The sequence below is a fragment of the Microcebus murinus genome, chromosome 16, assembly GCF_040939455.1.
Source record: "Microcebus murinus isolate Inina chromosome 16, M.murinus_Inina_mat1.0, whole genome shotgun sequence".
Taxonomy (NCBI): domain Eukaryota; kingdom Metazoa; phylum Chordata; class Mammalia; order Primates; family Cheirogaleidae; genus Microcebus; species Microcebus murinus.
Window position 1 is genome coordinate 52,836,796 of NC_134119.1, and position 25,246 is coordinate 52,862,041.

The 25,246-nt window shown below is 42.6% G+C and overlaps 1 protein-coding gene across 6 annotated transcripts in view; it reads right to left on the minus strand.

The window, feature by feature from the left end:
- KIAA0232 (KIAA0232 ortholog) overlaps positions 1-24,908 on the minus strand; it is a 77,624-nt gene extending 52,716 nt beyond the window's left edge. For all 6 annotated transcript variants that reach the window (XM_012747693.2, XM_012747691.2, XM_012747692.2 and 3 more), the window contains exons 1-2: positions 24,756-24,908; positions 1,324-1,823 (exon numbers count right to left, since the gene is read on the minus strand). In XM_012747693.2, coding sequence (XP_012603147.1) covers positions 1,324-1,554 — 231 coding nt within the window. In that variant the 5' untranslated portion in view covers positions 1,555-1,823; positions 24,756-24,908. The remainder of the gene's footprint in view (positions 1-1,323; positions 1,824-24,755) is intronic.
- Positions 24,909-25,246: the final 338 nt, after the last annotated feature.

The following is a 25,246-nucleotide window of genomic DNA, read 5'->3' on the forward strand; positions in this document are numbered from 1 at the left end:
TGTTTCTCAGCATTTCTGGCTATACACAACTTCATTTTTCCTGCTTCCAGGTTGTTTACTGCGTTGGCTGGTGAGAATTAGGTCATGTAAGGTTTTGAGGGGATTCATTTATAACCTAATAATCAGCAAATATGTTATTTGGTGGTCAGTATTTTGTATAATTTCCTTACCAAAGCTATGTTATTTGCCATTATCTTTCTAATGAATGTAAAATATACTTCACTATAGGCAAGTAAGATGTTAAGTCTACAAACATGGAATAACTTTTATTTCTGAAAATGAGGAAGATATTTCTCATAATTCAGATAGCATGTACTTCAGTTGTAAATGTGTAGTCATAGAGAATGAATAGTTTTTTAGTTGAGATTTTTTAAGAACCTAGATTTGGTTGGTTTTTCATTTTAAACTCAACAGCAAAGTCAAATATTAATAAAATGTGTTTGACCAATTTACAAGGTGATACACAGTGACTTATGGCAAAGTTATATGCTTTAGTGAACTTTAATTCTACTGATTTGTCACATACACTGATTAATAAGCAATTTAATGTCATTGCTGTAGATAAAATACAATATTAAATTTTGAATGATACAAAGTATATAAGAGGTTCAATGATTAGATATCTAATCACAATACATGAGTTTCCTAAATAGTAGAAATTCTGGAGCAGTGTTATTAAAAGGTAGCAGGTCATCAAACTTGCCAGTCCATGGAAAGATCTGTAGTCTGTGTCAAAATGTAATCAACACTGAAAAAGTCTAACTATGAAGAAAATAACTATATTAAACAGTATGCTCAGGCCGGGCACGGTGGCTCACGCCTGTAATCCTAGCACTCTGGGAGGCCAAGGCAGGCGGATTGCTCGAGGTCAGGAGTTCGAAACCAGCCTGAGCAAGATCGAGACCCCGTCTCTACTAAAAATAGAAAGAAATTAATTGGCCAACTAATATATATAGAAGAAATTAGCCGGGCATGGTGGTGCATGCCTGTAGTCCCAGCTACTCGGGAGGCTGAGGCAGCAGGATCGCTTGAGCCCAGGAGTTTGAGGTTGCTGTGAGCTAGGATGACGCCATGGCACTCACTCTAGCCTGAGCAACAAGGCGAGACTCTGTCTCAAGGAAAAAAAAAAACCACACAGTATGCTCAGTGACATGGCTGATTTACATTCCAAGGCAGATTTTTACCATCTTGTCACTGACAGTTTGAAAGTCTACACACCACACACACCGAACAGCTCAGCTCTAGAGCATGAATGGACTCTTTTAAGAAGAAATGTATACACAAAGACACAATTTTTACAAAATACTTAAAACGTGTAAATACCTGTTCCTGCAGGTCGTAATCATAGCTGTCATGCAGTAGAAGACTGAGGACATACCGAGTATAAATCATGGCATCGATGCCACATTTTTCCAGCTCTTGTCCTAGCCAGGTCTGCACTGGACCCAAAGCATGAAGCAAAGACATTTCAGAAACAGACACAGGGCCTGGATAAGAACTTGCGGAGCTTTCAGATGGCAAACCATCCACAACAACTGTACAGATAGGGTGCATGAATTTAGGTTGCTGACATTCTTAAATTGCAAAGCATTTTCTGTAGTTGATATTCTGTTGGTATCTGGAGGGGATTTTCACTCCAGTAAAAAGGAGAGATGCTTGGCATCTAGGATAAGCATTTACTTTTGCTGGCAGTCAGCCATCTAAAACAGAATTTCCCTCTTCAGGCGTGACCAATGAATCAACATCCTGATAGCAACATACATGTAGATGTGATTTTCTGCTTTAATTTCACATTGAGGCCAAATGGAAGTCTCCGGCAGAACCTACAAAAATGAGAGAGAAATAAAGTATATGCATTATATATAAATTAAATTATTGATCTTTTTAAAAAAATCAAATTAACTACTCCTATTTGTTAAAATATCTTTTGTATCTTAGAAAACTAGTTTTTTCCCCTATAACCTCTGACATTTTAAACTTTTAAAATGAAAGAAAGTGCAGTGGCACATGCCTATAGTCCCAGCCACTTGGGAGTCTGAGGAGGGAAGATCACTTGAGCCCAGGAGTTCAAGGATGTAGTGTGCTATGATCATGCCTGTGAATAGCCACTGTGTTCCAGCCTGGGCAACAGAGTGAGACTCTGTTTCAATCAATAAAATAAACTTTTTAAACAACATCCTGAACTTTTATAAGCTTAATAACATTTTTAAAAGGAAAATTAGAAATTGGTGTTCTTCTCTTTCTGTTTAATTATACTGATGTTTATTTTGCTACCTCAAGAGATTGGACTAGTAAAATTTTGTTCTGTAATGCTGAATTTATCTAAGTATAACAGAAATAAGCAGTTGAAGAGTAATTTCATAGAAACACTGGTAAAAAAAATTAGTCCTTTAAGTTCGAAACCAGCCTGAGCAAGAGTGAGACCCTGTCTCTACTATAAATAGAAAGAAATTCATTGGCCAACTAATATATATAGAAAAAATTAGCCGGGCATGGTGGCCCACGCCTGTAGTCCCAGCTACTCGGGAAGCTGAGGCAGTAGGGTTGCTTGATCCCAGGAGTTTGAGGTTGCTGTGAGCTAGGCTGACGCCATGGCACTCTAGCCCGAGCAACTCGGTCTCAAAAAAAAAAAAAAAATTAGTCCTTTAAATTTAAGTTTTATATAAGTAATCAATTACTTTGTATGGCTTTAGGATTGCTCATCACTTATTTTATCCCAGCTACTAGGGAGGCTGAGGCAGGAAGATTGGTTAAGCCCAGGAGTTTGAGATTACAGTGAGCTATGATCATGCCACTGCACTCTAGCCCAGAAGACAAAGTGAGACCTTGTCACGCCTCCCCCTCAAAATTAAGGTGGAGCACAGCTTTGTTTTACAGTCATGCCAGGCTTACTGTTATACTTATTGTAGCATTTCTTCTTATACACCTAGGTTGAATTTCTGATTTTTTACGATAGATGACACACTTTTAAAATATTCTCTTTGTTAGAGTTCTGATTAATTTATACCACTAGAAAACAAAGTAACACAAAGGTAAATCTCATCAGCTCACCTTTTGCATGAATTTTAGCAGACAATAAGAGGGCTATCAAAAATGACTTTCAAATAATTATTTAGTAAAAGCATCAAGTCAGAAACATAAGCACTCTTCCCCAAAGATTTAAGACTGAGTTTCTGCATTTCATCTGTACCTACATAGTAAATTTTGTATATACAAAATATAAAAAAAAAAAAAACAATGTTAAGTTCATCACAGGACTAAATTACTAGATTAATGTGTCACTAATGCATATTTTTGCTACTTAAAAAATCTTCTGTACTATATTATTTTTTCTAAATTATAAAAACTAGATAAGTTAAAGCAGAGATTTTCTATAACTTTCACCAACTAAAATTTTCCAGCTAACTTCCAAAACATTTTCCATAAATCATTTTATATGTTTGGATTACAGGATAACAGATCATCAGTTAAATAATACATTCAATTCTGGAAACGTCACATTAAGCAAACTGACAAGTCAGTTATAATTCAGTGAACAACCAAGATGGTGAGAAGACCTGAAGTAGTGGCTGAAGGAACTAGGTGAGAGAATCTAAGGCAGCTAGAATGCACAGGAAAAGGTATGAGAGCTACACAGAGAGAAAACACCAGAGATTTGTAAAAGGTTGCCCCTTAAGTATTGAGCAGAGTAATAAGTGGTGCATGCATGTAAAGAACTAGCCATGGTACAGAAAAAGATCATCACACAAGACAGAAGCAAATGGTATCTGATGCTCAACAGGGCAGGGGATGTGTCTGATTCCCAACCAGACACTCTAGAAAACCTTATAATTCAGGAAACACTGGGTAGAATACTCCAAAGGGGCTTCTCTTAGTGGGGAATAATTAGTCCAGACTAAACACTGTTCTGGTCCTGCCTAACAAATTTTAAAAGCAAGATCCAAAGTGACCAATTGTTTCCAACTAACTTTGCTGTGGTTTCAGTACGAAGTTCAAGAATATTTACAGAAAATATTTACAAAAATATTCAGCACCTGAGAAAGTAAAATTTACTATGTCTGGCATCCATTCAAAAATTAGGAGGCATGCAAAGCAGCAGAACATAAAAGGAGTAATAATTAGGAAAAAAATTAATTAACTGAAATAGACTCAGAATTGACATAGAAGTTAGAGTTGGCAGAGAAGAACATTAAACAGTTATTATAACTATATTTCACACGTTCAAAAAGTAGAGAATAGAAGATATAAAAGACATAAAATCAAACATCTAGAGATACAAACTACAATGTTTGAGATGAAAAACGCACAGCCGGGCGTGGTGGCTCACGGCTGTAATCCTAGCACTCTGGGAGGCAGAGGTGGGCGGATTGCTCGAGGTCAGGAGTTCGAAACCAACCTGAGCAAGAGCAAGACCCGTCTCTACTATAAATAGAAAGAAATTAATTGGCCAACTAATATATATATATAAAAAAATTAGCCGGGCATGGTGGCGTATGCCTGTAGTCCCAGCTACTTGGGAGGCTGAGGCAGAAGGATTGCTTGAGCCAGGCGATCGAGGTTGCTGTGAGCTAGGCTGACGCCATGGAACTCACTCTAGCCTAGGCAACAAAGCGAGACTCTGTCTCAAAAAAAAAAAGAAAAACGCACAGAACGAAATTAATGGCAAGTTAGACATTTTAGAAGAAAAGATTTACTAAACTTTAAACTGCACAAGAAACTATACAACATGAAATAGAGAAAAATAGAATTTTAAAAATTAAACAGAGCATCAATGAGCTGTGTAACAACTTTAACAAGCCTAATATACGCAGGGTGCAATAGCTTGTGCCCAGAATCCCAGCACTTTGGGAGGCAGGGGGATTGCTTGAGACAGGAGTTCCAGACCAGCCTGGGCAACACAGCAAGACCCCATCATTACAAAAAATAAAAAGCATAGCCCGGTGTCGTGGTACACACCTGTAGCCCCAGCTACTGGGGAGGCTGAGGAGGAGGATCACTTGAGCCTAGGAGTTCAAGGCTACTGTGAGCTATTATCACATCACTATACTCCAGCCTGGGCAATAGGGTGAGACCCTGACTCTACAAAAAAAAAAAAAAGGAAGCCCAAAAGATATGTTAATGTCGAGGGGAAAGACAGAAGGAGACAGAAAAAAAAAAACCTGAAGAAATAGCAGCAGAAAATCTTCTAAAAAGGCTGGGCATGGTGGCTCACGCCTGTAATCCTAGCACTCTGGGAGGCCGAGCTGGGCGGATTGCTTGAGGTCAGGAGTTCGAAACCAGCCTGAGCAACAGCGAGACCCTGTCTCTACTATAAATAGAAAGAAATTAATTGGCCAACTAATATATATAGAAAAAACGAGCCAGGCATGGTGGTGCATGCCTGTAGTCCCAGCCACTGGGGAGGCTGAAGCAAGAGGATTGCTTGAGCCCAGGAGTTTGAGGTTGCTCTGAGCTAGGCTAACGCCCGGGCACTCACTCTAGCCTGAGCAACAAAGTGAGACTGTCTCAAAAAAAAAAAAAAAAAAAAAAAGGACATGACAGTTTTATGTATTAATATATAGTCCTCTACATATTGTGTTTCCCCGAAAATAAGACCTACCCATAAAATAAGCCCTAACAGGATTTCTAAGCATTTGTGTAATATAAGCCCTACCCCAAAAATAAGACCTAGTGATGGGTGTGGCTATGCAGCACATCTGCACAACCCATGCATTTCATCTGTGGAGCAGTAAAGAAGACGAGCAGCCCTTCTCATCTGCCCCATGAGAGCTCTACTGCTCGACATGAGAGATTGGGGCCAATGGTTCTAGAGGAAATAGAGTTGCAAGAAATTCAGGATGGAATTAGGGTTTGGAGAGTTATCATGATGTTCCAGAAGACGATGACTTAACTATATTTGAATAAATGTAGATTGCTGTACCGTACTTAAAAAACAAAATAACACATCCCCTGAAAAGAAGCCCTAGGGTGTCTTCTTGAGGAAAAATAAATGTAAGATTCTGTCTTATTTTCGGGGAAACACAGTACACCTAATATCATAGTGTCAAAATACGTGAAGCAAAAAATGATAGAAGTACAAGCAGAAATAGACAAATCCACAATTATGAGATTTCACCATGCCTTGCTCAGTGTATCAGTATGGATATAGATTGGAATAATATTATCAACCAATTTGACCTAAGATAAACTATACTCTTGGCCATAGAGAAAGCTGCAACAAACTTAAAAGGATTCAAGTCACACAAATATGTTCTCTGACCACATGGAATTATATTATAAATTAGTAACATAAAGAGGTCTGGAAAATCTTCCAAATATTTGAGAACCAAAAAATATATTTCTATCACACTGGTAGACTATCTAGTAAAAAAAATACAATAATAAGAAATAAGTTTCAAGAACGTGTTTCTAAACAACCAACAGGGCAAAGATCAAAAAAAGAAATCAGCCGGGCGCAGTGGCTCACGCCTGTAATCCTAGCTCTCTGGGAGGCAGAGGCGGGTGGATTGCTCGAGGTCAGGAGTTCGAAACCAGCCTGAGCAAGAGCAAGACCCCGTCTCTATTATAAATAGAAAGAAATTAATTGGCCAACTAATATAGAGAGAAAAAATTAGCCGGGCATGGTGGCGGCATGCCTATAGTCCCAGCTACTCGGGAGGCTGAGGTAGAAGGATTGCTTGAGCCCAGGAGTTTGAGGCTGCTATGAGCTAGGCTGACGCCATGGCACTCACTCTAGCCTGGACAACAAAGCGAGACTCTGTCTCAAAAAAAAAAAAGAAATCAAAGGAGAAATTGGAAAGTACTTTAAACTGTACTTTGTATTTTGGACTGAATGAAAGTGAAAACACAAGATATCAATATTTTTAGGATGCCACAAAAAAATAGTATTTAGGGGAAAGTTTATAGCAGTAAGGGCCCATACTAGAAAAGGTCTCAAATCAATGATCTCAGTTGTCACCTTAAGAAACTACAGAAGGCCAGGCGTGGTGGCTCACGCCTGTAATCCTAGCACTCTGGGAGGCAGAGGTGGGCTATCGCTCAAGGTCAGGAGTTCCAAACCAGCCTGAGCAAGAGCAAGACGCCGTCTCTACTATAAACAGAAAGAAATTAATTGGCCAACTAATATATAGAGAAAAAATTAGCCAGGCATGGTAGTACATGCCTGTAGTCCCAGCCACTTGGGAGGCTGAGGCCGCAGGATCCCTTGAGCCCAGGAGTTTGAGGTTGCTGTGAGCTAGGCTGACGTCATGGCACTCACTCTAGCCTGGGCAACAAAGGGAGACTCTGTCTCAAAAAAAAAAAGATATGTTCTCTGCAGGTTTTCTGTACACAATCTTTACTGATTAAGAACATTTCCTTCTACTCAAAGTTTGCTAAGATCACGGATATAGCTCAGTCATCTATAAGCAGAATTATGAGACATAACTATATATGGTTTTCTTTCAGCAGCAGCTCACACCCTTACTATGCAAGTGCTATACATGTATTTTCATTTCATTCTAATGACCCTATGAGGTAGATACTGTTATTCCCTTTTTTATAGATGATGAAACTGAAACTTAAAAAAACATTAATCTCCCCAATCAAATAGCAAGAAAGAGGAAGAGGCGGAATTTGAAAGCAGGCTACCCTAACTCCTGGGCCAAGCTCTTCAACACTTGCTATAGACCTTCTGATGATAGTGACTCACTGGACCTTTCTAGCCCCTGAAGGGAAGCCTTTAGCAGAAATGGTTCTACATCTAACTTTGCCCTTCCAAGATTTACATTCTACTCCAATTTGACCAGGGATTCCTTCAATAGTCTTTCATATCATCCAAGCAAGACAAATTACAGCGTGAAAAAAACAGGATGAAATGAGCTGAGAATTTTTAATTCACATCAAATAGGATTTTAATGCCACTGATAAATATTTGAAAATATGCACATAGATGGCTAAACAAAGCCAAGGAAGTTCAATCACACCAAGAAAATACCAGGTTGAAATAGACAAAATGTGAAATAACATGTTTAAGGAAATGAGCATGTTTAATCTGAGAAAGAAAAGGTTAATGTGTACTATAACTGTTCATATATAGACATACATCACATATATAAATATACAGTGGGGGAGGGGTGGGAAAAAATCACAGAGAAAGAACAGAATTACCCTATATTTCTTCAAAAGGTGAACTAATGAGTCAAATTAAATCAATTCAAAAAAAACTTCTAAGAAAAATACTGTCCATATTTGGCAGACAGTGTGATGTATGAACCAAATTCCTAACTTAAAGACATGTAGCCCCAGGACGGGCGCGTGGCTCACGCCTGTAATCCTAGCACTCTGGGAGGCCAAGGCAGGCGACTTGCTCAAGGTCAGGAGTTCGAAACCAGCCTGAGCAAGAGTGAGACCTCGCCTCTACTATAAATAAAAAAATAATTGGCCAACTAATATACATAGAAAAAACTAGACGAGCACGGTGGTACATGCCTATAGTTCCAGCTACTCGGGAGGCTGAGGCAGGAGGATCACTTGAGCCCAGGAGTTTGAGGTTGCTGTGAGCTAGGCTGATGCCATGGCACTCACTCTAGCCTGGGCAACAAAGTGAGACTCTGTCTCAAAAAACAAAAAACAAGACATGTAGCCCCAGCTACTGGGAAATCAGGGATTGCCTCAGATGCAGCGACCTGCCCACCCAACATCTTGTCCTTTGCCAGGGTGACCCACATCCTGACTGACTGATGAGAGTATACAGGTCTGGCCATCTAGACCAAAGGAGGGCTATTCCAATGGGGTTGGCCAAGACTATGCTACAATTGGGCCTTTGAGGCAGTTCAACTTCTCCCTCCCCTAAGTCTGGACAGCAACGGCATGCCTTGATCAACATTCTGCATGCTAAGCTTCCCAAAGAAGCAGACCTCCCAGAGAACCCACCTTATGACATCCATAAAGGAACTGACAGCCCCATCAGACTTAAACAGAAGAAACAATCAGCACTTGGTATGTGTTTACTATGTTCAAGACAAGTGGGGGGCCAGGCACGGTGCCTCACGCCTGTAACCCTAGCACTCTGGGAGGCGGAGGCGGGCGGATTGCTCGAGGTCAGGAGTTCAAAACTAGCCTGAGCAAGAGCGAGACCCCGTCTCTACTATAAAATTAGAAAGAAATTAATTGGCCAACTAATATATATATGTAGAAAAAATTAGCTGGGCATGGTGGTGCATGCCTGTAGTCCCAGCTACTCGGGAGGCTGAGGCAGTGGTATTGCTTGAGCCCAGGAGATTGAGGTTGCTGTGAGCTAGGCTGACGCCACGGCACTCACTCTTAGCCTGGGCAACAAAGTGAGACTCTGTCTCAAAAAAAAAAAAAAAAAAGACAAGTGGGGGACACAAACTTAATCTGGAGGGTAATGTCATGTTCACAAGTAACTTTAAAGCTAAGACAATGCGATTTCAGCACATGCACAAAATGATCATTCTCAGAGGCTCTCAGTCTTTTACAATGCAAATAAATCAGAATCCAGTTTCCACTCTACGGAAACCCTACATAGTCTAAGTACATGTAATCAAAGTCCTAGGCACGTTAGCCACCTATAGTTGTGGCACCTTTTGATTCTCTTACAACCACCATGTACTTTCAATGCACTTCTGTTCAGAGAATACTATAAATCCTTCAAAATGTCTAGAACTGCAACTAGCCAATGAGTATGGTAGCCCACCAGTGGCTACGTAAATTTAAATTAACTAAAATTTAATTTAATTTAAAATTCAGTTATTCAATGGCACTAGCTACATTTCAAGTATTAACAGCCCCACATGGCCAGTGGATCCAGAAAAGAGCAGATAGTGAACATTTCCATTATCACAGAAAGTTCTACTGAACTTACATAGCAGGTCTGTAACGTCAAGATTTGGAAGACTGGTGACAATCCCACATCGTGGTTCAATGGCCAGCTGATGAATTTAATTCTCGCTAAACTAGGAAAAATACAGATCATCCTATGATCAAATTATCAAGAACTCTGTTTATATTTATGTTTGTACTACCACACTCCACATAAAAGCAGTAGGTAAACGGTTGCTGCACTAAACAAACCCTCATGAGCCTGCCTGCCCTTCCTGCTGGCTCTTGCCATTACCCCCTAGCTTAACTGTTTACACGGGTTAGGCACCAACCTGGCTCTGCATCTTCCATAAGTGACTAAAAACTGCCCCAAATTTTCCTAAAGAATATTTCTTCCTGTTCTGCTTAATTCATTTAAAGAATCCAAACAAGTATAACAAGCAAGGTCTTTTCCTCCAAATTTTCAAATATAAAATCAGACCACATCAACAGAGAAATAGAGCACATGTAAAATGAAAGCCAAACAGCTAATCTCAAAGCAAAGACCAGACACATGAAAAAAAGAATTCTTAAGTCTCTGAGATAGTCTTATGGTCGTTTTACCAAGTGAAGATGGTAAGATCAAAGAAAGCTCCATGACCAAAGCTTTAAGGGTCATAAGAGTCACCTTCCTACATTAACTATATCAAATCTTATAAATATCTGCTTTCTTTTCTATTGCCATGATTGATTACTCAGGCTACATTAGAGCCTTCTTTGAACAGGTTGCATGAGACTCACTTAAAAACAAACAAAAAAACAGTATAGGAAAATATCCCAATCCTATAGACCATTTCCAAGATTCTTTCACTTCTACAAATAACCAATCCCATATAATACATATTAGGCCTAGTTTCTCTGCAATACTTCCTTTTACCCAAGTTCTAGACAAATTTTAGTGTGGCTCACTTAGGCACAGGCTACACCTATCATCATTCACACCCCGACCTACAGCCATGCCCTCTCCAGCCCTGCCGGCTGCTCCTCCTCTTCCCAGCTCTCCACACTGTCCTTGGACTTCTCTATCCACATTCACTTCCTCCACTACGGCCTCAAAGAGCAAAATAATTTGAGCCATACATACATAATTTAAAATTTTCTAGTAGCCATATTTTAAAAACCAGGGACCAGGCACAGTGGCTCACTACTGTAATCCTAGCACTCCGGAAGGCCAAGCTGGGAGGATTGCTTGAGGTCAGGGGTTCAAGACCAGCCTGAGCAAGAGCAAGACACTGTCTCTTAAAAACACTCACGCCTGTAATCCTAGCACTCTGGGAGGCAGGCAGATTGCTCTAGGTCAGGAGTTCAAAACCAGCCTGAGGTGAGACCCCATCTCTACCAAAAATGGAAAGAAATTAATTGACCAACTAAAAATATATATTAAAAAAATTAGCCGGGCATGGTGGCACATGCCTGTAGTCCCAGCTACTCAGGAGGCTGAGGCAGGAGGATTGCTTGAGCCCAGGAGTTTGAGGTTGCTGTGAGCTAGGCTGATGCCATGGCACTCACTCTAGCCTGGGCAGCAAAGTGAGACTCTGTCTCAAAAAAAAAAAAAGGTTTAAAAAAAAAAGGTTTAGGGGCCGGGCGCTGTGGCTCACGCCTGTAATCCTAGCTCTTGGGAGGCCGAGGCGGGCGGATTGCTCAAGGTCAGGAGTTCAAAACCAGCCTGAGCAAGAGCGAGACCCCGTCTCTACTATAAATAGAAAGAAATTAATTGGCCAACTGATATATATATAAAAAAAATTAGCCGGGCATGGTGGCGCATGCCTGTAGTCCCAGCTACCCGGGAGGCTGAGGCAGAAGGATCACTCGAGCCCAGGAGTTTGAGGTTGCTGTGAGCTAGGCTGACGCCACGGCACTCACTCTAGCCTGGGCAACAAAGCGAGACTCTGTCTCAAAAAAAAAAAAAAAAAAAAAGGTTTAAAAAAAAAAAAATAGAACAGGTGAAATTAATTTTAATATATTTGATTTAACTCACTATATCCAAAATAATATCACTCCAAATATAATCAAAATAAACGATTATTAATGAGATATTTTACATTCTCTTTTTCCATACTAAGTCTTTGAAATCTGGTGTCTATTTGACATAGCACATTTCAATTCAGACTAGCCACATTACGTGGCTTGTGACTGCCTCATAGCACAACGCTAGCTGACCTCCCCTAGTCCCATGATTCTAAACACAATCTAGGTAGTGACTGCTCCAAATTTTCTCTCTACCTTGCTTCTCTCCCCTGAATTCCAAAATTTTAATGCCACTAAGCTACTAGACAATTAGGTGTGCCTAACTGGCATCTCAAACTTACAACATGCCTAAAACAAAACAACACAACTCTGGATTCTTACCACCTTCACCTTTGCCATGACTTACCTAATGTTAGTCAAGGGCAACTCCAGGCTTTCATCGCTCCTTCTCTCATCCCACATCTAATCCATTAGCAAACTTGGTTCCACCTCCTTAATGTATCCAGAATCAGGGTCTTTCACTTGCTCCTCCCTTCCTGAAATGCTCTGCTCTTCAGACATCCCACATCTTTCTCCCTTACTCTTTCAGGTCTCTCTGAGCAATTGTCATCTTAGCAGCCTTTTAACATTCACTCTATACAACACAACATTCTATATCCTGCTGTTTTTCCCCTGAGCACTAATTTTCCCTTGATCTATGTATCTACTTATTTGTATTATCAGTCTTTCCTCCAATCCCCACCAGGACAGAACAGCACCATGTACAGCAGTCACGAGGTGATCTGCTCAGATCACCCTTTGAGAGAAGATGCTGCAGAGCCGAGTTGACAGTGTCTTGTTGCTTGCACGTTCAGAGCCACCACAGCAATGACACCAAGCCATGCTTCCCTCAGGCTGCCCTGAGCCAATGGCTGAAGGAGAAGCGGATACTAGACCCAGGCTCCTGTCTGATGCAGGATGCACAAGTCTGGCATGGGGGCTCCCTATCAGCTTGGTCAAGTCTTTGTCAAAACCATACTGTGATTTGTGGGAGCTCCTACTCGACCCTTCCTTCCCTCTCTCCTCTCACAGGGATCAGACCAGAGCAGAAATTGGAAGGCTCTTCCTACATACTCCCACTCCACCTGCTTCTCCCTTCCCAGGCTAGTCCTCAATAAATCTCCTGCATATCTAATCCATCTTGGCATCTGTGCCTAGCACACTTTAGGCAGTCAAAATTATTATTATTTTTTTTAGGCTGGTCAAGTGAAGTCAACAATTATTTTGTGAATGAATAAATCCCTAGGTAGAGCAGGGCAGTGGAAAGAACATGAACTTTAAGTTGTAAGGATGGAAATCTGGGCTCCTATTCTGCCATATATTACCTGTGACCTTAGGGAGGTCTTCTGAGACCTCTGAGTTGTAGCTTCCTCATTTGTAAAATGACAATAATACCAACTCTCTCAAAGGGTGGTTAGGAGGCTTAAATAAAATGGTTTGACTAAGGACCTTAATATGATGCCTGGCAGGTTGGAAATGTTAACCAGTGTTAGCTCATTCTCCCATTTTCTGTAGCTACTTCTAAGAATCCTTCACCCTTCCACTTCATCAATTCTGACCACTTTTTAATTAAATAAAGCACCAAATAATCCTAGTGAATCTCCTGTTCAATTAACACTGATTGATGAATAAACTTTGTTTTCACACCTGACTTACCTTAGTGTTTGTTTTACCTCATTTTAGAAAGTGAAATATCATCAGAGATAGATATCTTAACACTCTGAAACTTAAGCTGTTTCCCTAAAGCTTCAAGTTAAGCCCATTTTCAAAAACAAACAATACTTAAACCTAAAACTGTAGTTGAGTACTAACTTATTATGGCTAAGTTTTTTAGAGCCTTTTTATTTTCTTAATTCTAAAGTCTGTAACATTCTTGATCCATTATGGAGTTTTCAAGAAAATATACACTGAATTTGCATGAATTTCAAATTAAGTTGTTTTATTTTTAAAGACTCAAGCATGGTAAGTGCTTTATCATTTATACATACATTCTATAAAGTTCCCAAGATAAACTAAATTATTAGTAGTAGTCACTCAAAGGGAACAAGATTAGGAGGTGAGAGGATGGGGTTGGGGGTTTTGTTTTTGTTTTTTGAGAGATGGTCTCAACTCTTATGTCACCCAGACTGGAGTACAATGGCACAATCACAGTTCACTACCTCGAAACCCTGGAGCTCAAGCGATCTTGCTGGCTCAGCCTCCCAAGAAACTAGAGCTACAGGCTCGTGACACCATCACAACTGGCTAATTTTTAAAATTTTTGGTAGAGATGGGGTATCACTATGTTGCCCAGGCTGGTTTCTAACTCCTGGCCTTGAGAGACCCTCCCTTCTTGGCTTCCCACATTGCTGGGATTACAGGTGTGAGCCACTACACCTGGCCTGTTTTTTTTTTTTTTTTTGAGACAGAGTCTCACTCTATTGCCCAGGCTACAGTGCAGTGGTGTCAGCCTAGCTCACAGCAACCTCAAACTCCTGGGCTCAAGCCATCCTCCTATCTCAGCCTCCCAAGTAGCTGGAACTACAGGCATGTGCCACTGTGCCCGGCTAATTTTTTTCTGTTTTTAGTTGTTTGGCTAATTTCTTTCTATTTATAGTAGAGATGGGGTCTCACTTTTGCTCAGGCTGGTCTTGAACTCCTGAGCTCAACCAATCCTCCTGACTCGGCCTTCCAAAGTGCTAGTATTATAGGCATGAGCCACCACGACCGGCCCCTTGCCTGGTTTTTAAAGTCTTTACAGAACTGGCTACTTAATTTGCGGAGCCCAGTGCAGAATGATACTGTGGGCTCCTACTTCAAAAATGATTAATATCAAAAAATTAAAAAATGATTAATATCAAGGCTGCAACAACTGATCATTAAGCAAGGGACCCTGGTGACTGTACAGGTAGCAGCCTCATGAAGCCAACATTGAGCTTTTCTTTTTTTTTTTTGAGACAGAGTCACGGTTTGTTGCCCAGGCTAGAGTGAGTGCCATGGCGTCAGCCTAGCTCACAGCAACCTCAATCTCCTGGACTCAAGCAATCCTCCTGCCTCAGCCTCCCATGTAGCTGGGACTACAGGCATGCACCACCATGCCCGGCTCATTTTTTCTATACATATTAGTTGGCCAGTTAATTTCTTTCTACTTATAGTAGAGACGGGGTCTCGCTCTTGCTCAGGCTGGTTTCGAACTCCTGACCTGACCTTGAGCAATCTGCCCACCTCGGCCTCCCAGAGTGCTGGGATTACAAGTGTGAGCCACCGCGCCCAGCCAACATTGAGCTTTTATTAATCTAATATTCAATGTGCAATACAAAGAACCTGTGCTTCCTTAATAGTGTAAAATTACTTCACAGGACTACTTCAGAAGAAGAAAACATCCAGCCTAACAATCTCTAAAACTATTAAAACTAATAGAGCAATCATGAAAATGTTTAACATGATAAATGATAACTCAGAGAAGTGAAACACTTGTTGGTTGGTTTTTTTTTTAAGGCTGCTGGGAGTAAGGTTATTCACGAAAGTTCACCAAAGCATACGTATAAGAATGTTCACTGGCACTGTGTTACAATAACAAAAACATGGAAACTCATCCCATCAACTAGTTAAATAAATTCTGGCACATTCACAGAAAGACTAGGCACATTACAAAAAGAACACAGTAAAGATCTGTACATGAAGTAGATCTGTATGTCTGAAATAGAAAGCACTCCAAGATACAAAGTTTAGTGCTTAAACCACAAGAACACTCTCTACCATGATTTTATTTTTTTTTAAACATAAAGGCATACAGTTTTTTTCTACGATACCCAAGAAATTTATCAGTGGTTTTCAAGGGAAGACGAATTCAGGATGGGTAAGGGGATGAAGGAAACTTGCTTTTCGTCTTATAATTTACTGTATTTTCAGACTTACATGTTTAAAAATAGGCTTTATAACAGCTACTTATATTCAAGACAATGTTTTAGCAAACCATACAAAATATACTTTAATACATTTAATTTAAACTTTAAAGTTTATAAAAACAAGAAACTCCTTCAGATGGTACTAGCAAAAGATTATTAACAAAAATACAATCAATAGTCAATTACCTATGGTGGTAACCAAAGAAAGCAGTGGCCAAGTAACAACCAAAAAAAAAAAAAGGACCAGAAATGCATCTTCTCAATTTCAACTTTCTCTCCATAAACATCTGCAGAGAAAATGCTAACAAGGAGCAAAATGCTAATCAGACACCTTTAAAAAGGCTTGTAACTGTCCCCACCCCGCCCCCCCCAAAAATAGAAAAATTAGCTGGGCGTGGTGGCATGTGCCTTTAGTCCCAGCTGCTTGGGAAGCAAAGGCAGGAGGATCGCTCCAGCCCAAGAGTTTGAGGCTGCAGTGAGCTATTACCATATTATGATGATTCCACTGCACTCTAGCCAGGGCAACAGAGTGAGACACTGTCTCAAAAAAATGGCTAGTAACTGAAGAAAAAAAACAAAGGGCTTGAATAAATCTCCAAACTGGGCAAACAATTTTGAAATGTAGTTATGTACCAGCTATTAAGATTCCAAAGGCACTTTGGAAAATGTAACTGAGCTAGAAATAAACTTCTGGCTGAAAGGGAAAATAAATCCCTACTCTTTCAAACACCCCCTCCCCCCCCCCACACACACACAACAATTGAAGTAACACAGTCATGTTACAAAAACAAACAAACAATAAAACCACCATCCTGGAAAAATGCATTGAGGTATATTTCTTTACACTTATTTATCCTCATGTATTCTTCCCCACAGTTGATTGATTTATTTAAATATAAACTCAGGGATACATCCCCCCCAGGCATCGTAAAAACTACAGTGGCTCACACCTTTAAGCCTAGCACTCTGGATGGCCGAGGGGGAAGGATGGCTCAATGTCAGGAGTTCAAGACCAGCCTGAACAAGAGAGAGACCCCGTCTCTACTAAAAATAGAAATGAATTAGCTGGAAACTAAAAATAAATAGAAAAAATTAGCCGGGCATGGTCGTGAATGCCTGTACTCTCAGCTACTCAGGAAACTGAGGCAGAAGGATTGCTTGAGCCCAGGAATGAGGCTGCTGTGAGCTATGACGACGCCACGGCACTCTAGCCCAGGCAACAGAGCAAGACTCTGTCTCAAAAAACAAACAAACAAAAGACTATAGCGTCTAATCTCTCTTACAGTCACTAGACAGAACTACAAACACACACTCCCACACATTCTCAAGCACTTTTTTTGCAATTATTAATTTTCATGCCCAAATCTTTGAGGCAAGTTTTAAGAGATTTATTAGGAATATACAGATTGCCAATGATTAAAAAAACTCAATTATAGGCCGGGCGCGGTGGCTCACGCCTGTAATCCTAGCACTCTGGGAGGCCGAGGCGGGCGGATTGTTCGAGGCTGGGAGCTCGAAACCAGCCTGAGCGAGACCCTGTCTCTACTAAAAATAGAAAGAAATTAATTGACCAACTAAAAATATATATACAAAAAAAAATTAGCCGGGCATGGTGGTGCATGCCTGTAGTCCCAGCTACTTGGGAGGCTGAGGCAGGAGGATCACTTGAGCCCAGGAGTTTGAGGTTGCTGTGAGCTAGGCTGACGCCATGGCACTCACTCTAGCCTGGGCAACAAAGTGAGACCCTGACTCAAAAAAAAAAAAAAAAAAAAAAAAAAAAACTCAATTATAAATACAGTCAATACAAGTTAAATAGCCATCAATATGTTCTATTACTGAAGGTAGGGCATTCCATGTTATTTTAGAACCAACAAATGTCACTTTTTAAAGCTCCTGGATACAATTTGTCCCAATTTGGGATTTATTCAATCAGTGATGCATACACACTTAAATACAGTAACTAAATATTTAATTAAAAGTTTCAAAATTATAGCTGGTTTTCCTCACCTATCTGGCTCCCTATCCAACTTGGGGCAAGATTGCTGATAAGACAGAGGAAGAGACAGAGAGGTATGGAGAAAGCCTAGCAACAGGGAAGAGTTTTGGGAAGATGTCAAAAAGAAAATTTCAAAAGATATTCTAAATACTAAATAAGGGGAGTCTACTGCTGTAATTACAAGATGTAAGATTAAAGTGAAAACATTTGCTTTACTGAAAAATAATGTACTGTATAGTGTAAAATTTGACAACTTCAATTTTCCACTGGCTTTCTAAAGCCCCATGCAAGATACCTACTCATTTACAGATAGGTCTGCTTGTCTTCAGAATAATTTAGGATCACTGTAATGAACGTGATAATGCAAAAGCCCTCTCCAAACTATTCCCAAAACTAATGAAAGAACATAGGTACAGTTGGAGACAAGATCATTTTTTTTCTTTACACACATGCCAGAGAGAAATCTATGGATTCTGTCATCATAAACTAGCATATATAATCAACCAACTCCCCAACCACTACTGTTCTCTATACCTACCCCAACCAATAGCTAAACGCTGCCACTTACTGAGCACTTACTATATGCTGGGCCCCATTCTGAGTGTGTCACGTGGATTCACAAAGTTCTTTATAAAGCCCTTCCAACCCTACTCTGCTTCTGCTGAAATCACAGATTGTAAAGTAACTGAGTTAATTCAAACATTTAGCAAATGAGTACTATGTAAAAGCCTATACTGCACACCAGAGAGAATCAGTAATGAATAAGATTTTCCTCTGTTCTCTCAAGGAGACTGTATTTCAGGCAAGACCTCCATGTAAATAAACTAAAAAGTCATAAGCAAACAAATGAGCAGAGATATCAGGCAAGCACTGTGCAGAAGAAAAACAGTGAGGAGGTAATTGTAAAAATCAGGTTACAGAAGTAGAAGTAGCAGCCTTTAAGCCAAGTCTTCAAGATTTTGATAGGAAGAGAAAGGTGGAAAGGCTATTTAAGAGCAAAGGAATCAATCATAGAAACAGCAAGAGGTCTCACGTTCAAATATAAGGTGACAAGAAGAAATGCAGTGAAAGACAAAGCTAAAAGTTATAACGAGGCCAGATGCCAAAGATCTTAGTGATTTCCTAACACTTTAACACTAATTCTCAACCGGGGAAGCAGGGTAGTGGTGCCTACAAGGTGAAAATCTTTGCAGGAGTAAGCCTATAGCCTTACCAACACAATATGTCACATCACTCAGATGTGACAGAATGGGGAGAAATGCTGAGAACCTCTGGTGTATACTTGGGGTAGGGGGAATGAGATGATGTGATTTACATATTAAATAATTCTGGCAACCTAACAAAGGAAGACCAGAGAGACCACAAAGGGAGGCTAGTCGTAGGACTAGAGTAACAACCTTCATAAGGAATGATAAGAACCTCAAGGAGGGCAGGGGCAGAAGAAACACGGAAGGAAAAGGGTGATGAAAAAAACTGATCGAAAATACTCATGGAGGCAGACCTGGCAGAAATCTGGCCAAAAAGAAAGTCTCTAAAGGTTCCAGGCTGGGTAAATATCCTGTGAAGCAAGACATCTTATTACCTTATATCTGTACAAAGATATGCTGTACACAAAGCATAGCCACTTTAAGTGTACTACAGGCCGGGCACAGTGGCTCACGCCTGTAATCCTAGCACTCTGGGAGGCCGAGGTGAGCGTATTGCTTGAGGTCAGGAGTTTGAAACCAGCCTGAGCAAGAGCAGACCCTGTCTCTACTATAAATAGAAAGAAATTAATTGGCCAACTAATATATATAGAAAAAATTAGCCGGGCATGGTGGTGCATGCCTGTAGTCCCAGCTACTCGGGAGGCTGAGGCAGTAGGATTGCTTGAGCCCAGGAGTTTGAGGTTGCTGTGAGCTAAGCTGATGCCACAGCACTCACTCTAGCCTGGGCAAAGCTAGACTATGTCTCCAAAAAAAAAAAAAAAAAAAAAAGTGTACTACAAAGCAAAAAGACCAACTGTCCTCATTTCAAAAAGACTGAAGTCCAATCAAGATTTAACAAACTTGCCCATGGTGATCCTGGGGGTAAGACATGGGACCAAGAAGCAAACCTGAGTCTTTCAAATCCAGTTCTAATGTTCTTTTAATAAGCCTGCAAACAGCAATTTCATTTTACAAATATAATAAATCTCCAAAAAAGAAAAAAAAGTTTATAATAGGCAGGGTCTGGCTATGTTGCCCAGGCCAGAGTGCAGTGGCTATTCACAGGCATAATCATAGCACATTACAGCCTCAAACTGGGCTCAAGTGATCCTCCTGCCTCAGTCACTCAAGAAGCTAGTACCATGGGCACATGCCCAAAAAGGAAAAGTTTTAAAGAAAAAGCATGTAATCTGTTGGGAGTGAAATTATATTTCAAATATAAGGAATATTTTTAAACTTGTGCTCTGGTTCTGTCTACCAAAGAAATGGGCAATGATTCACAGTCAGCAGTACAGATGCTGTGTCCATTTCCTTGGACCCTAAAAGTTCAGATACAGATGTTATATAACATACTACTTGTTAGGTGATTATGTAAAAAGCCAAAAATAACTATGAAAAACTATTCTAAATAGTAACTATCTTCAACATAGTAAAATTGCATTTTAATGTTCTGGTTGGTACTGATGTTTGTTATAAAAATACTTTATGATAATATATATAATTATATAATATACCCTTTAAGGTTGGATTACAGACTTTGATTTTATTTAGCAAACATTTGAGCATTTTCATGGTTTAAAGCCCTGAGCAAGGTGCTGTGGGTAATATGATGACATGCTCACCACAGCAAGGGTTTAACATAAACAACTTATGATACGGCATATTACAGACAATAAAGGAAGTAAAAATAAAGTATGATGATTACAGAAAGAAATACTTCATTTTGACAGGACTTCTAAAAAGTCCAGAAAGGACATGACATCTGATATGAACTTTTAAAAGCTAGAGGGTTGGGAGTGAGAGAGGGCATTCCAATCAGAGTAAAGAATATAAGCAAAGATGAACTGAAATAGCTTGGCATGTTCAGAGAATCAAGAGCAGTCTTGTTTAGATAGTGCAACAAGGGGACAAAGTGTGACAAGGAGACAAAGAAGACAAGATAAAGTACAGAGAAGAGTGGGGGGCCAAATTGTGAGGGGCTGGTGTGTCTGAATTCTAAACTCCAAACCACAGGCACTCTTAGAAGCTCGCTGAGTCACAGGCTGGCAAGATCTGATTTTTGTTTAGGAGAGATGACTCTGGTAGCCAGGCAAAGCATAGATAGGAAGGGGAAGAGGCTAAAAACAAAGCTAAAAGGTTTAAGCCAAGCAAAGGAATCTGCAGTTTTAACAATAACAAGGCTACTCTAGTATTTTACAAGGGTTTGAGTAATGATGAAATTATTTCACATCTTGCCCCACTTGAGACATCCGGTGAGACAGGTGTCACCACTCTTTCCATTTTACAGGTGAGAAAACTGGCTTAGAGGCCACTGAGCACTCCAAGTCAAATGCTACCAAAACAGGAACAAAGCCCAGGCTTAGTACTTTTTCCACACAATAGGAAATAAAATCAGCCAGGTGTGATGGCTCATGCCTGGGTGTGGTAGCTCATGCCCATAGTCCCAGCACCGTGGGAGGCCAAGACAGGAGGATTACCTGAGGCTAGGAGTAAAAGATTAGCCTGGGAAACATAGGAGACCAGACTTTACAAAAAATAAAAATCATAGCTGGGTGTGATAGCACAGAACAATAAGTAGTCCCAGCTACTTAGGAGGCTGAGGCAGAAGGATCCCCTGAACCCAGAAATTACAGGCTGCAGTGAGCTATGATCATGCCACTGCACTCCAGCCTGGTAACAGAGCAAGACTCTGTCTCAAAAAAACAAAAACACGAAAAAACACAATCCTATTGCTTTTTAAGAGTGCTACTGTAGCCAGGTGCGGTGGCTCATGCCTATAATCCTAGCACTCTGGGAGGCCGAGGGGGGCAGATTGCTCAAGGTCAGGAGTGCAAACCAGCCTGAGCAAGAGCCAGACCCGTCTCTACTATAAATAGAAAGAATTGGCCAACTAATATATATATAGAAAGAATTAGCCGGGCATGGTGGCGCATGCCTGTAGTCCCAGCTACTTGGGAGGCTGAGGCAGGAACATTGCTTGAGCCCAGGAGTTTGAGGTTGCTGTGAGCTAGGCTGAAGCCACAGCACTCACTCTAGCTTGGGCAACAAAGTGAGACTCTTGTGTCAAAAAAACAAAAAAGAGGGCTACTGTAAAACAAAGCACAGAGTGAGCTATATTACCATTAGAGAAATGCTAAAAATTCATTTAACTTTCTTAAATGTTTGCAACTTGTTAACAAATAAGCTATTCTTAAAATAGTTAATTTGTCATATGTTAGCACCATGTTAAAGATCTATACTTTCTCTTTAAAGCAATCAAAAACACCTGTACTTCTAATTCCACTTTCTATGGAACTAAAATATTTAAAATATTCTTCCCTCCCTTTGATGTTTTAGTGGACAAACTGGGATTCCATTGATAAAACAGGCTTACATAAAAACCATTATACCAAAACTGAAGTAGTTTTTTTTTTTTTTTTTTGAGACAGAGTCTCACTCTGTTGCTTGGGCTAGAGTGCCATGGTGTCAGCCTAGCTCACAGCAACCTCAAACTCCTGGGCTCAAGCAATCATCCTGCCTCAGCCTCCAGAGTAGCTGGGACTACAGGCATGCGCCACCATGCCCAGCTAATTTTCTATATAGTTTTAGTTGGCCGATTAATTTCTTTCTATTTTTAGGAGAGACGGGGTCTCACTCTTGCTCAGACTGGTTTCCAACTCCTGACCTTGAGCAATACTTCTGCCTCGGCTTCCCACAGTGCTAGGATTACAGGCGTGAACACTTCCGCCCCGCCTTGAAGTAGTTTTTTGAATTATTAAAAATGCAGGGCCGGCACGGTGGCTCACGCCTGTAATCCTAGCACTCTGGGAGGCCGAGGCAGGCGGACAGCTCAAGGTTAGGAGTTCCAAACCAGCCTGAGCAAGAGCGAGACCCCGTCTCTACTATAAATAGAAAGAAATTAAATGGCCCACTAATATATATAGCTCGAGCTGTCTACTCTTCTCGCCGCAGAGGCGAGAGTTGGTCTTGGTCATGTTTGAAATGCCTCCTATTGCCCCAGGGTCGAGCTCGCTAATAAAAAATTAGCTGGGGCTGGGGGTGGTGGCTCACGCCTGTAATCCTAGCACTCTGGGAGGCCAAGGTGGGCGGATTGCTCAAGGTCAGGAGTTCAAAACCAGCCTGAGCAAGAGCAGACCCAGTCTCTACTATAAATAGAAATAAATTAATTAGCCAACTAATATACATAGAAAAAAATTAGCCGGGCATGGTGGCGCATGCCTCTAGTCCCTGCTACTCGGGAGGCTGAGGCAGGAGGATCGCTTGAGCCCAGGAGTTTGAGGTTGCTGTGAGCTAGGCTGACGCCACAGCACTCTATAGCCTGGGCAACAAAGTGAGACTCTGTCTCAAAAAAAAAAAAAGAAATAGACATCTACCCAGGCCAGAAATAGTTTTTGTCACAAAGAAAAACAATGATTCTGAGACCTATTTAAGAATGGGTCAATCCGGGCCGGGCGCTGTGGCTCACGCCTGTAATCCTAGCTCTTGGGAGGCCAAGGCGGGCGGATTGCTCAAGGTCAGGAGTTCAAAACCAGCCTGAGCAAGAGCGAGACCCCGTCTCTACTATAAAAAAAAAAAAAAAAAAAGAATGGGTCAATCCAAATAACGGACAAATATATGACCTTCAGGATGCAGAGCGATAGATTCCTTCCCCTTCAAAGTCTATGAAATGGTCAAAGTGTTCTGGAATGGTCTTATATTGCATTAGAGAAATAAGCAAACCCAGAAATGTAAAACCGATTCTTAGGAATCGTGGAAGATGAGTCAAAGTATCAACCAACCCAGGTAATTATTAGCAAGAACCACATTTATATAAATTATTTCAAATAATCGCATGCAGCTTCCCTACTTAATCCCCCTGCTATACTTTTACTGGGTTAGGTCTTTATAACTAACCTACAGAAAACAAAAACTGAAAGGTGGCCAAAAAAAAAAACAATCAAAACTGAGCTCTGCGAAGACTGGGGGGTCCGCCTGCAAGAGCCCGGCAGGCCCCGTCATCTGAGCACCACACGCCGCGAGCTCGACCCTGGGGCAACTCGACGCACGTCAGACGCGACCAACTCTCGCCTCTGCGGCGGGAAGTGCGGAGAGCTGGAGAAAAGCCGCTGGAAACGCGTGTTTTGGAAGCGAGCGGGAAGAGGGCCAGGGCCAGGCCCGCGGCACGAGGGGCGCCCGCAGTGACTTTGCCGGCCTGCCGCTCCGGCCTCCGCCGTAACCTTCGCGAACCTCGCGCCGGCCGGCCCCGCCCGCCCCGCGCCATAGGCCGGCGCGCCCGTCACTCAGCCGGCGGCGGGGCCCCGCCCGCCCGCAGGCCCTCCTCCCCCGCCCCGCGGTTTCCCTTCTCCCGGCCCCAAAAGGACAATGCTGGCGGGGAGAGGGACGGAGAGGACGCGGGCGGGCGGGCAGCCCGCCGGCCCGGCCCCGCTGCCGGGGACGCCGGGCGCCTCCCGCCGGCCGAGCCTCCCGCCCGCGCCCGTCTTCAGGGCTCCGCGCCCCAGCCCCACGTCCAAGCACCCCGCCTCGGCGCCCCCAACGCAGCGACACCGGCCCGGCGGAAGGCAGCCGTGGGCCGGCCCATTGTGCGGACTCATCGTCCGCCGCCCCGGAGCAGGGCCACAAGCCGGAGTCCCGGGGCGGGAGCTCGGACCCGGGTCCCGGGATCGAAGGCCAGCCCAGGGTCCTCGCGGAGCCCCGCGGCCCGGCGGCGGCTTGGCCTCCCTCAGGCCGGCCCTGGAGCCCTTGGTGGCGGCCAGCCGGCCTGCCAGGGCCCGCGCCCACCAAGCCCCCCACCCCCTCCCCGACGCCCGCCCGCGGTACCTGCCGAGGCTGCCGGGCGGCGCGGCGGCCGGCGGGGGCGCCTCTCCTCGCTGCGAGGGGCTGCGGGCGGCTGCCGAGCGCCGGGCGGCCGGGCCTGCGCCTTACGTAAAGCGGCGGCGGCCCCAGCGCCACTCGGCGGAGGGCGGGAGGCGGCGCGCCGGGAGCCGCTCCACTCCGTTGCCCGGCAACTGGCCTCAGCGCCCCGCCAACCAGGGGCGCGCTCCATATCCTTCCGCCCAGGCGCCGGGATTACATCAGCGCCGGCGGAGCCCGCCCCTGCCCCGCCCCTCCAGCTCGGCCGCGGGCGCGCGGGCGGCTGGCGGTGGGGTTGAGAGCCCGGGGCTCTGGGGCTGGGCGTCGAAGCGCCCACCCTGCAGCCAGGCGGCGTGGGGGAGGCTGCTGGAGGACAGAGGGCTGCGAGCGGGAGCCCACCTCGTGTGCGGGCCGTCGGGGAGGAGACGCCCCTACCGGGGCCGCGTGGGGCTGCCCCT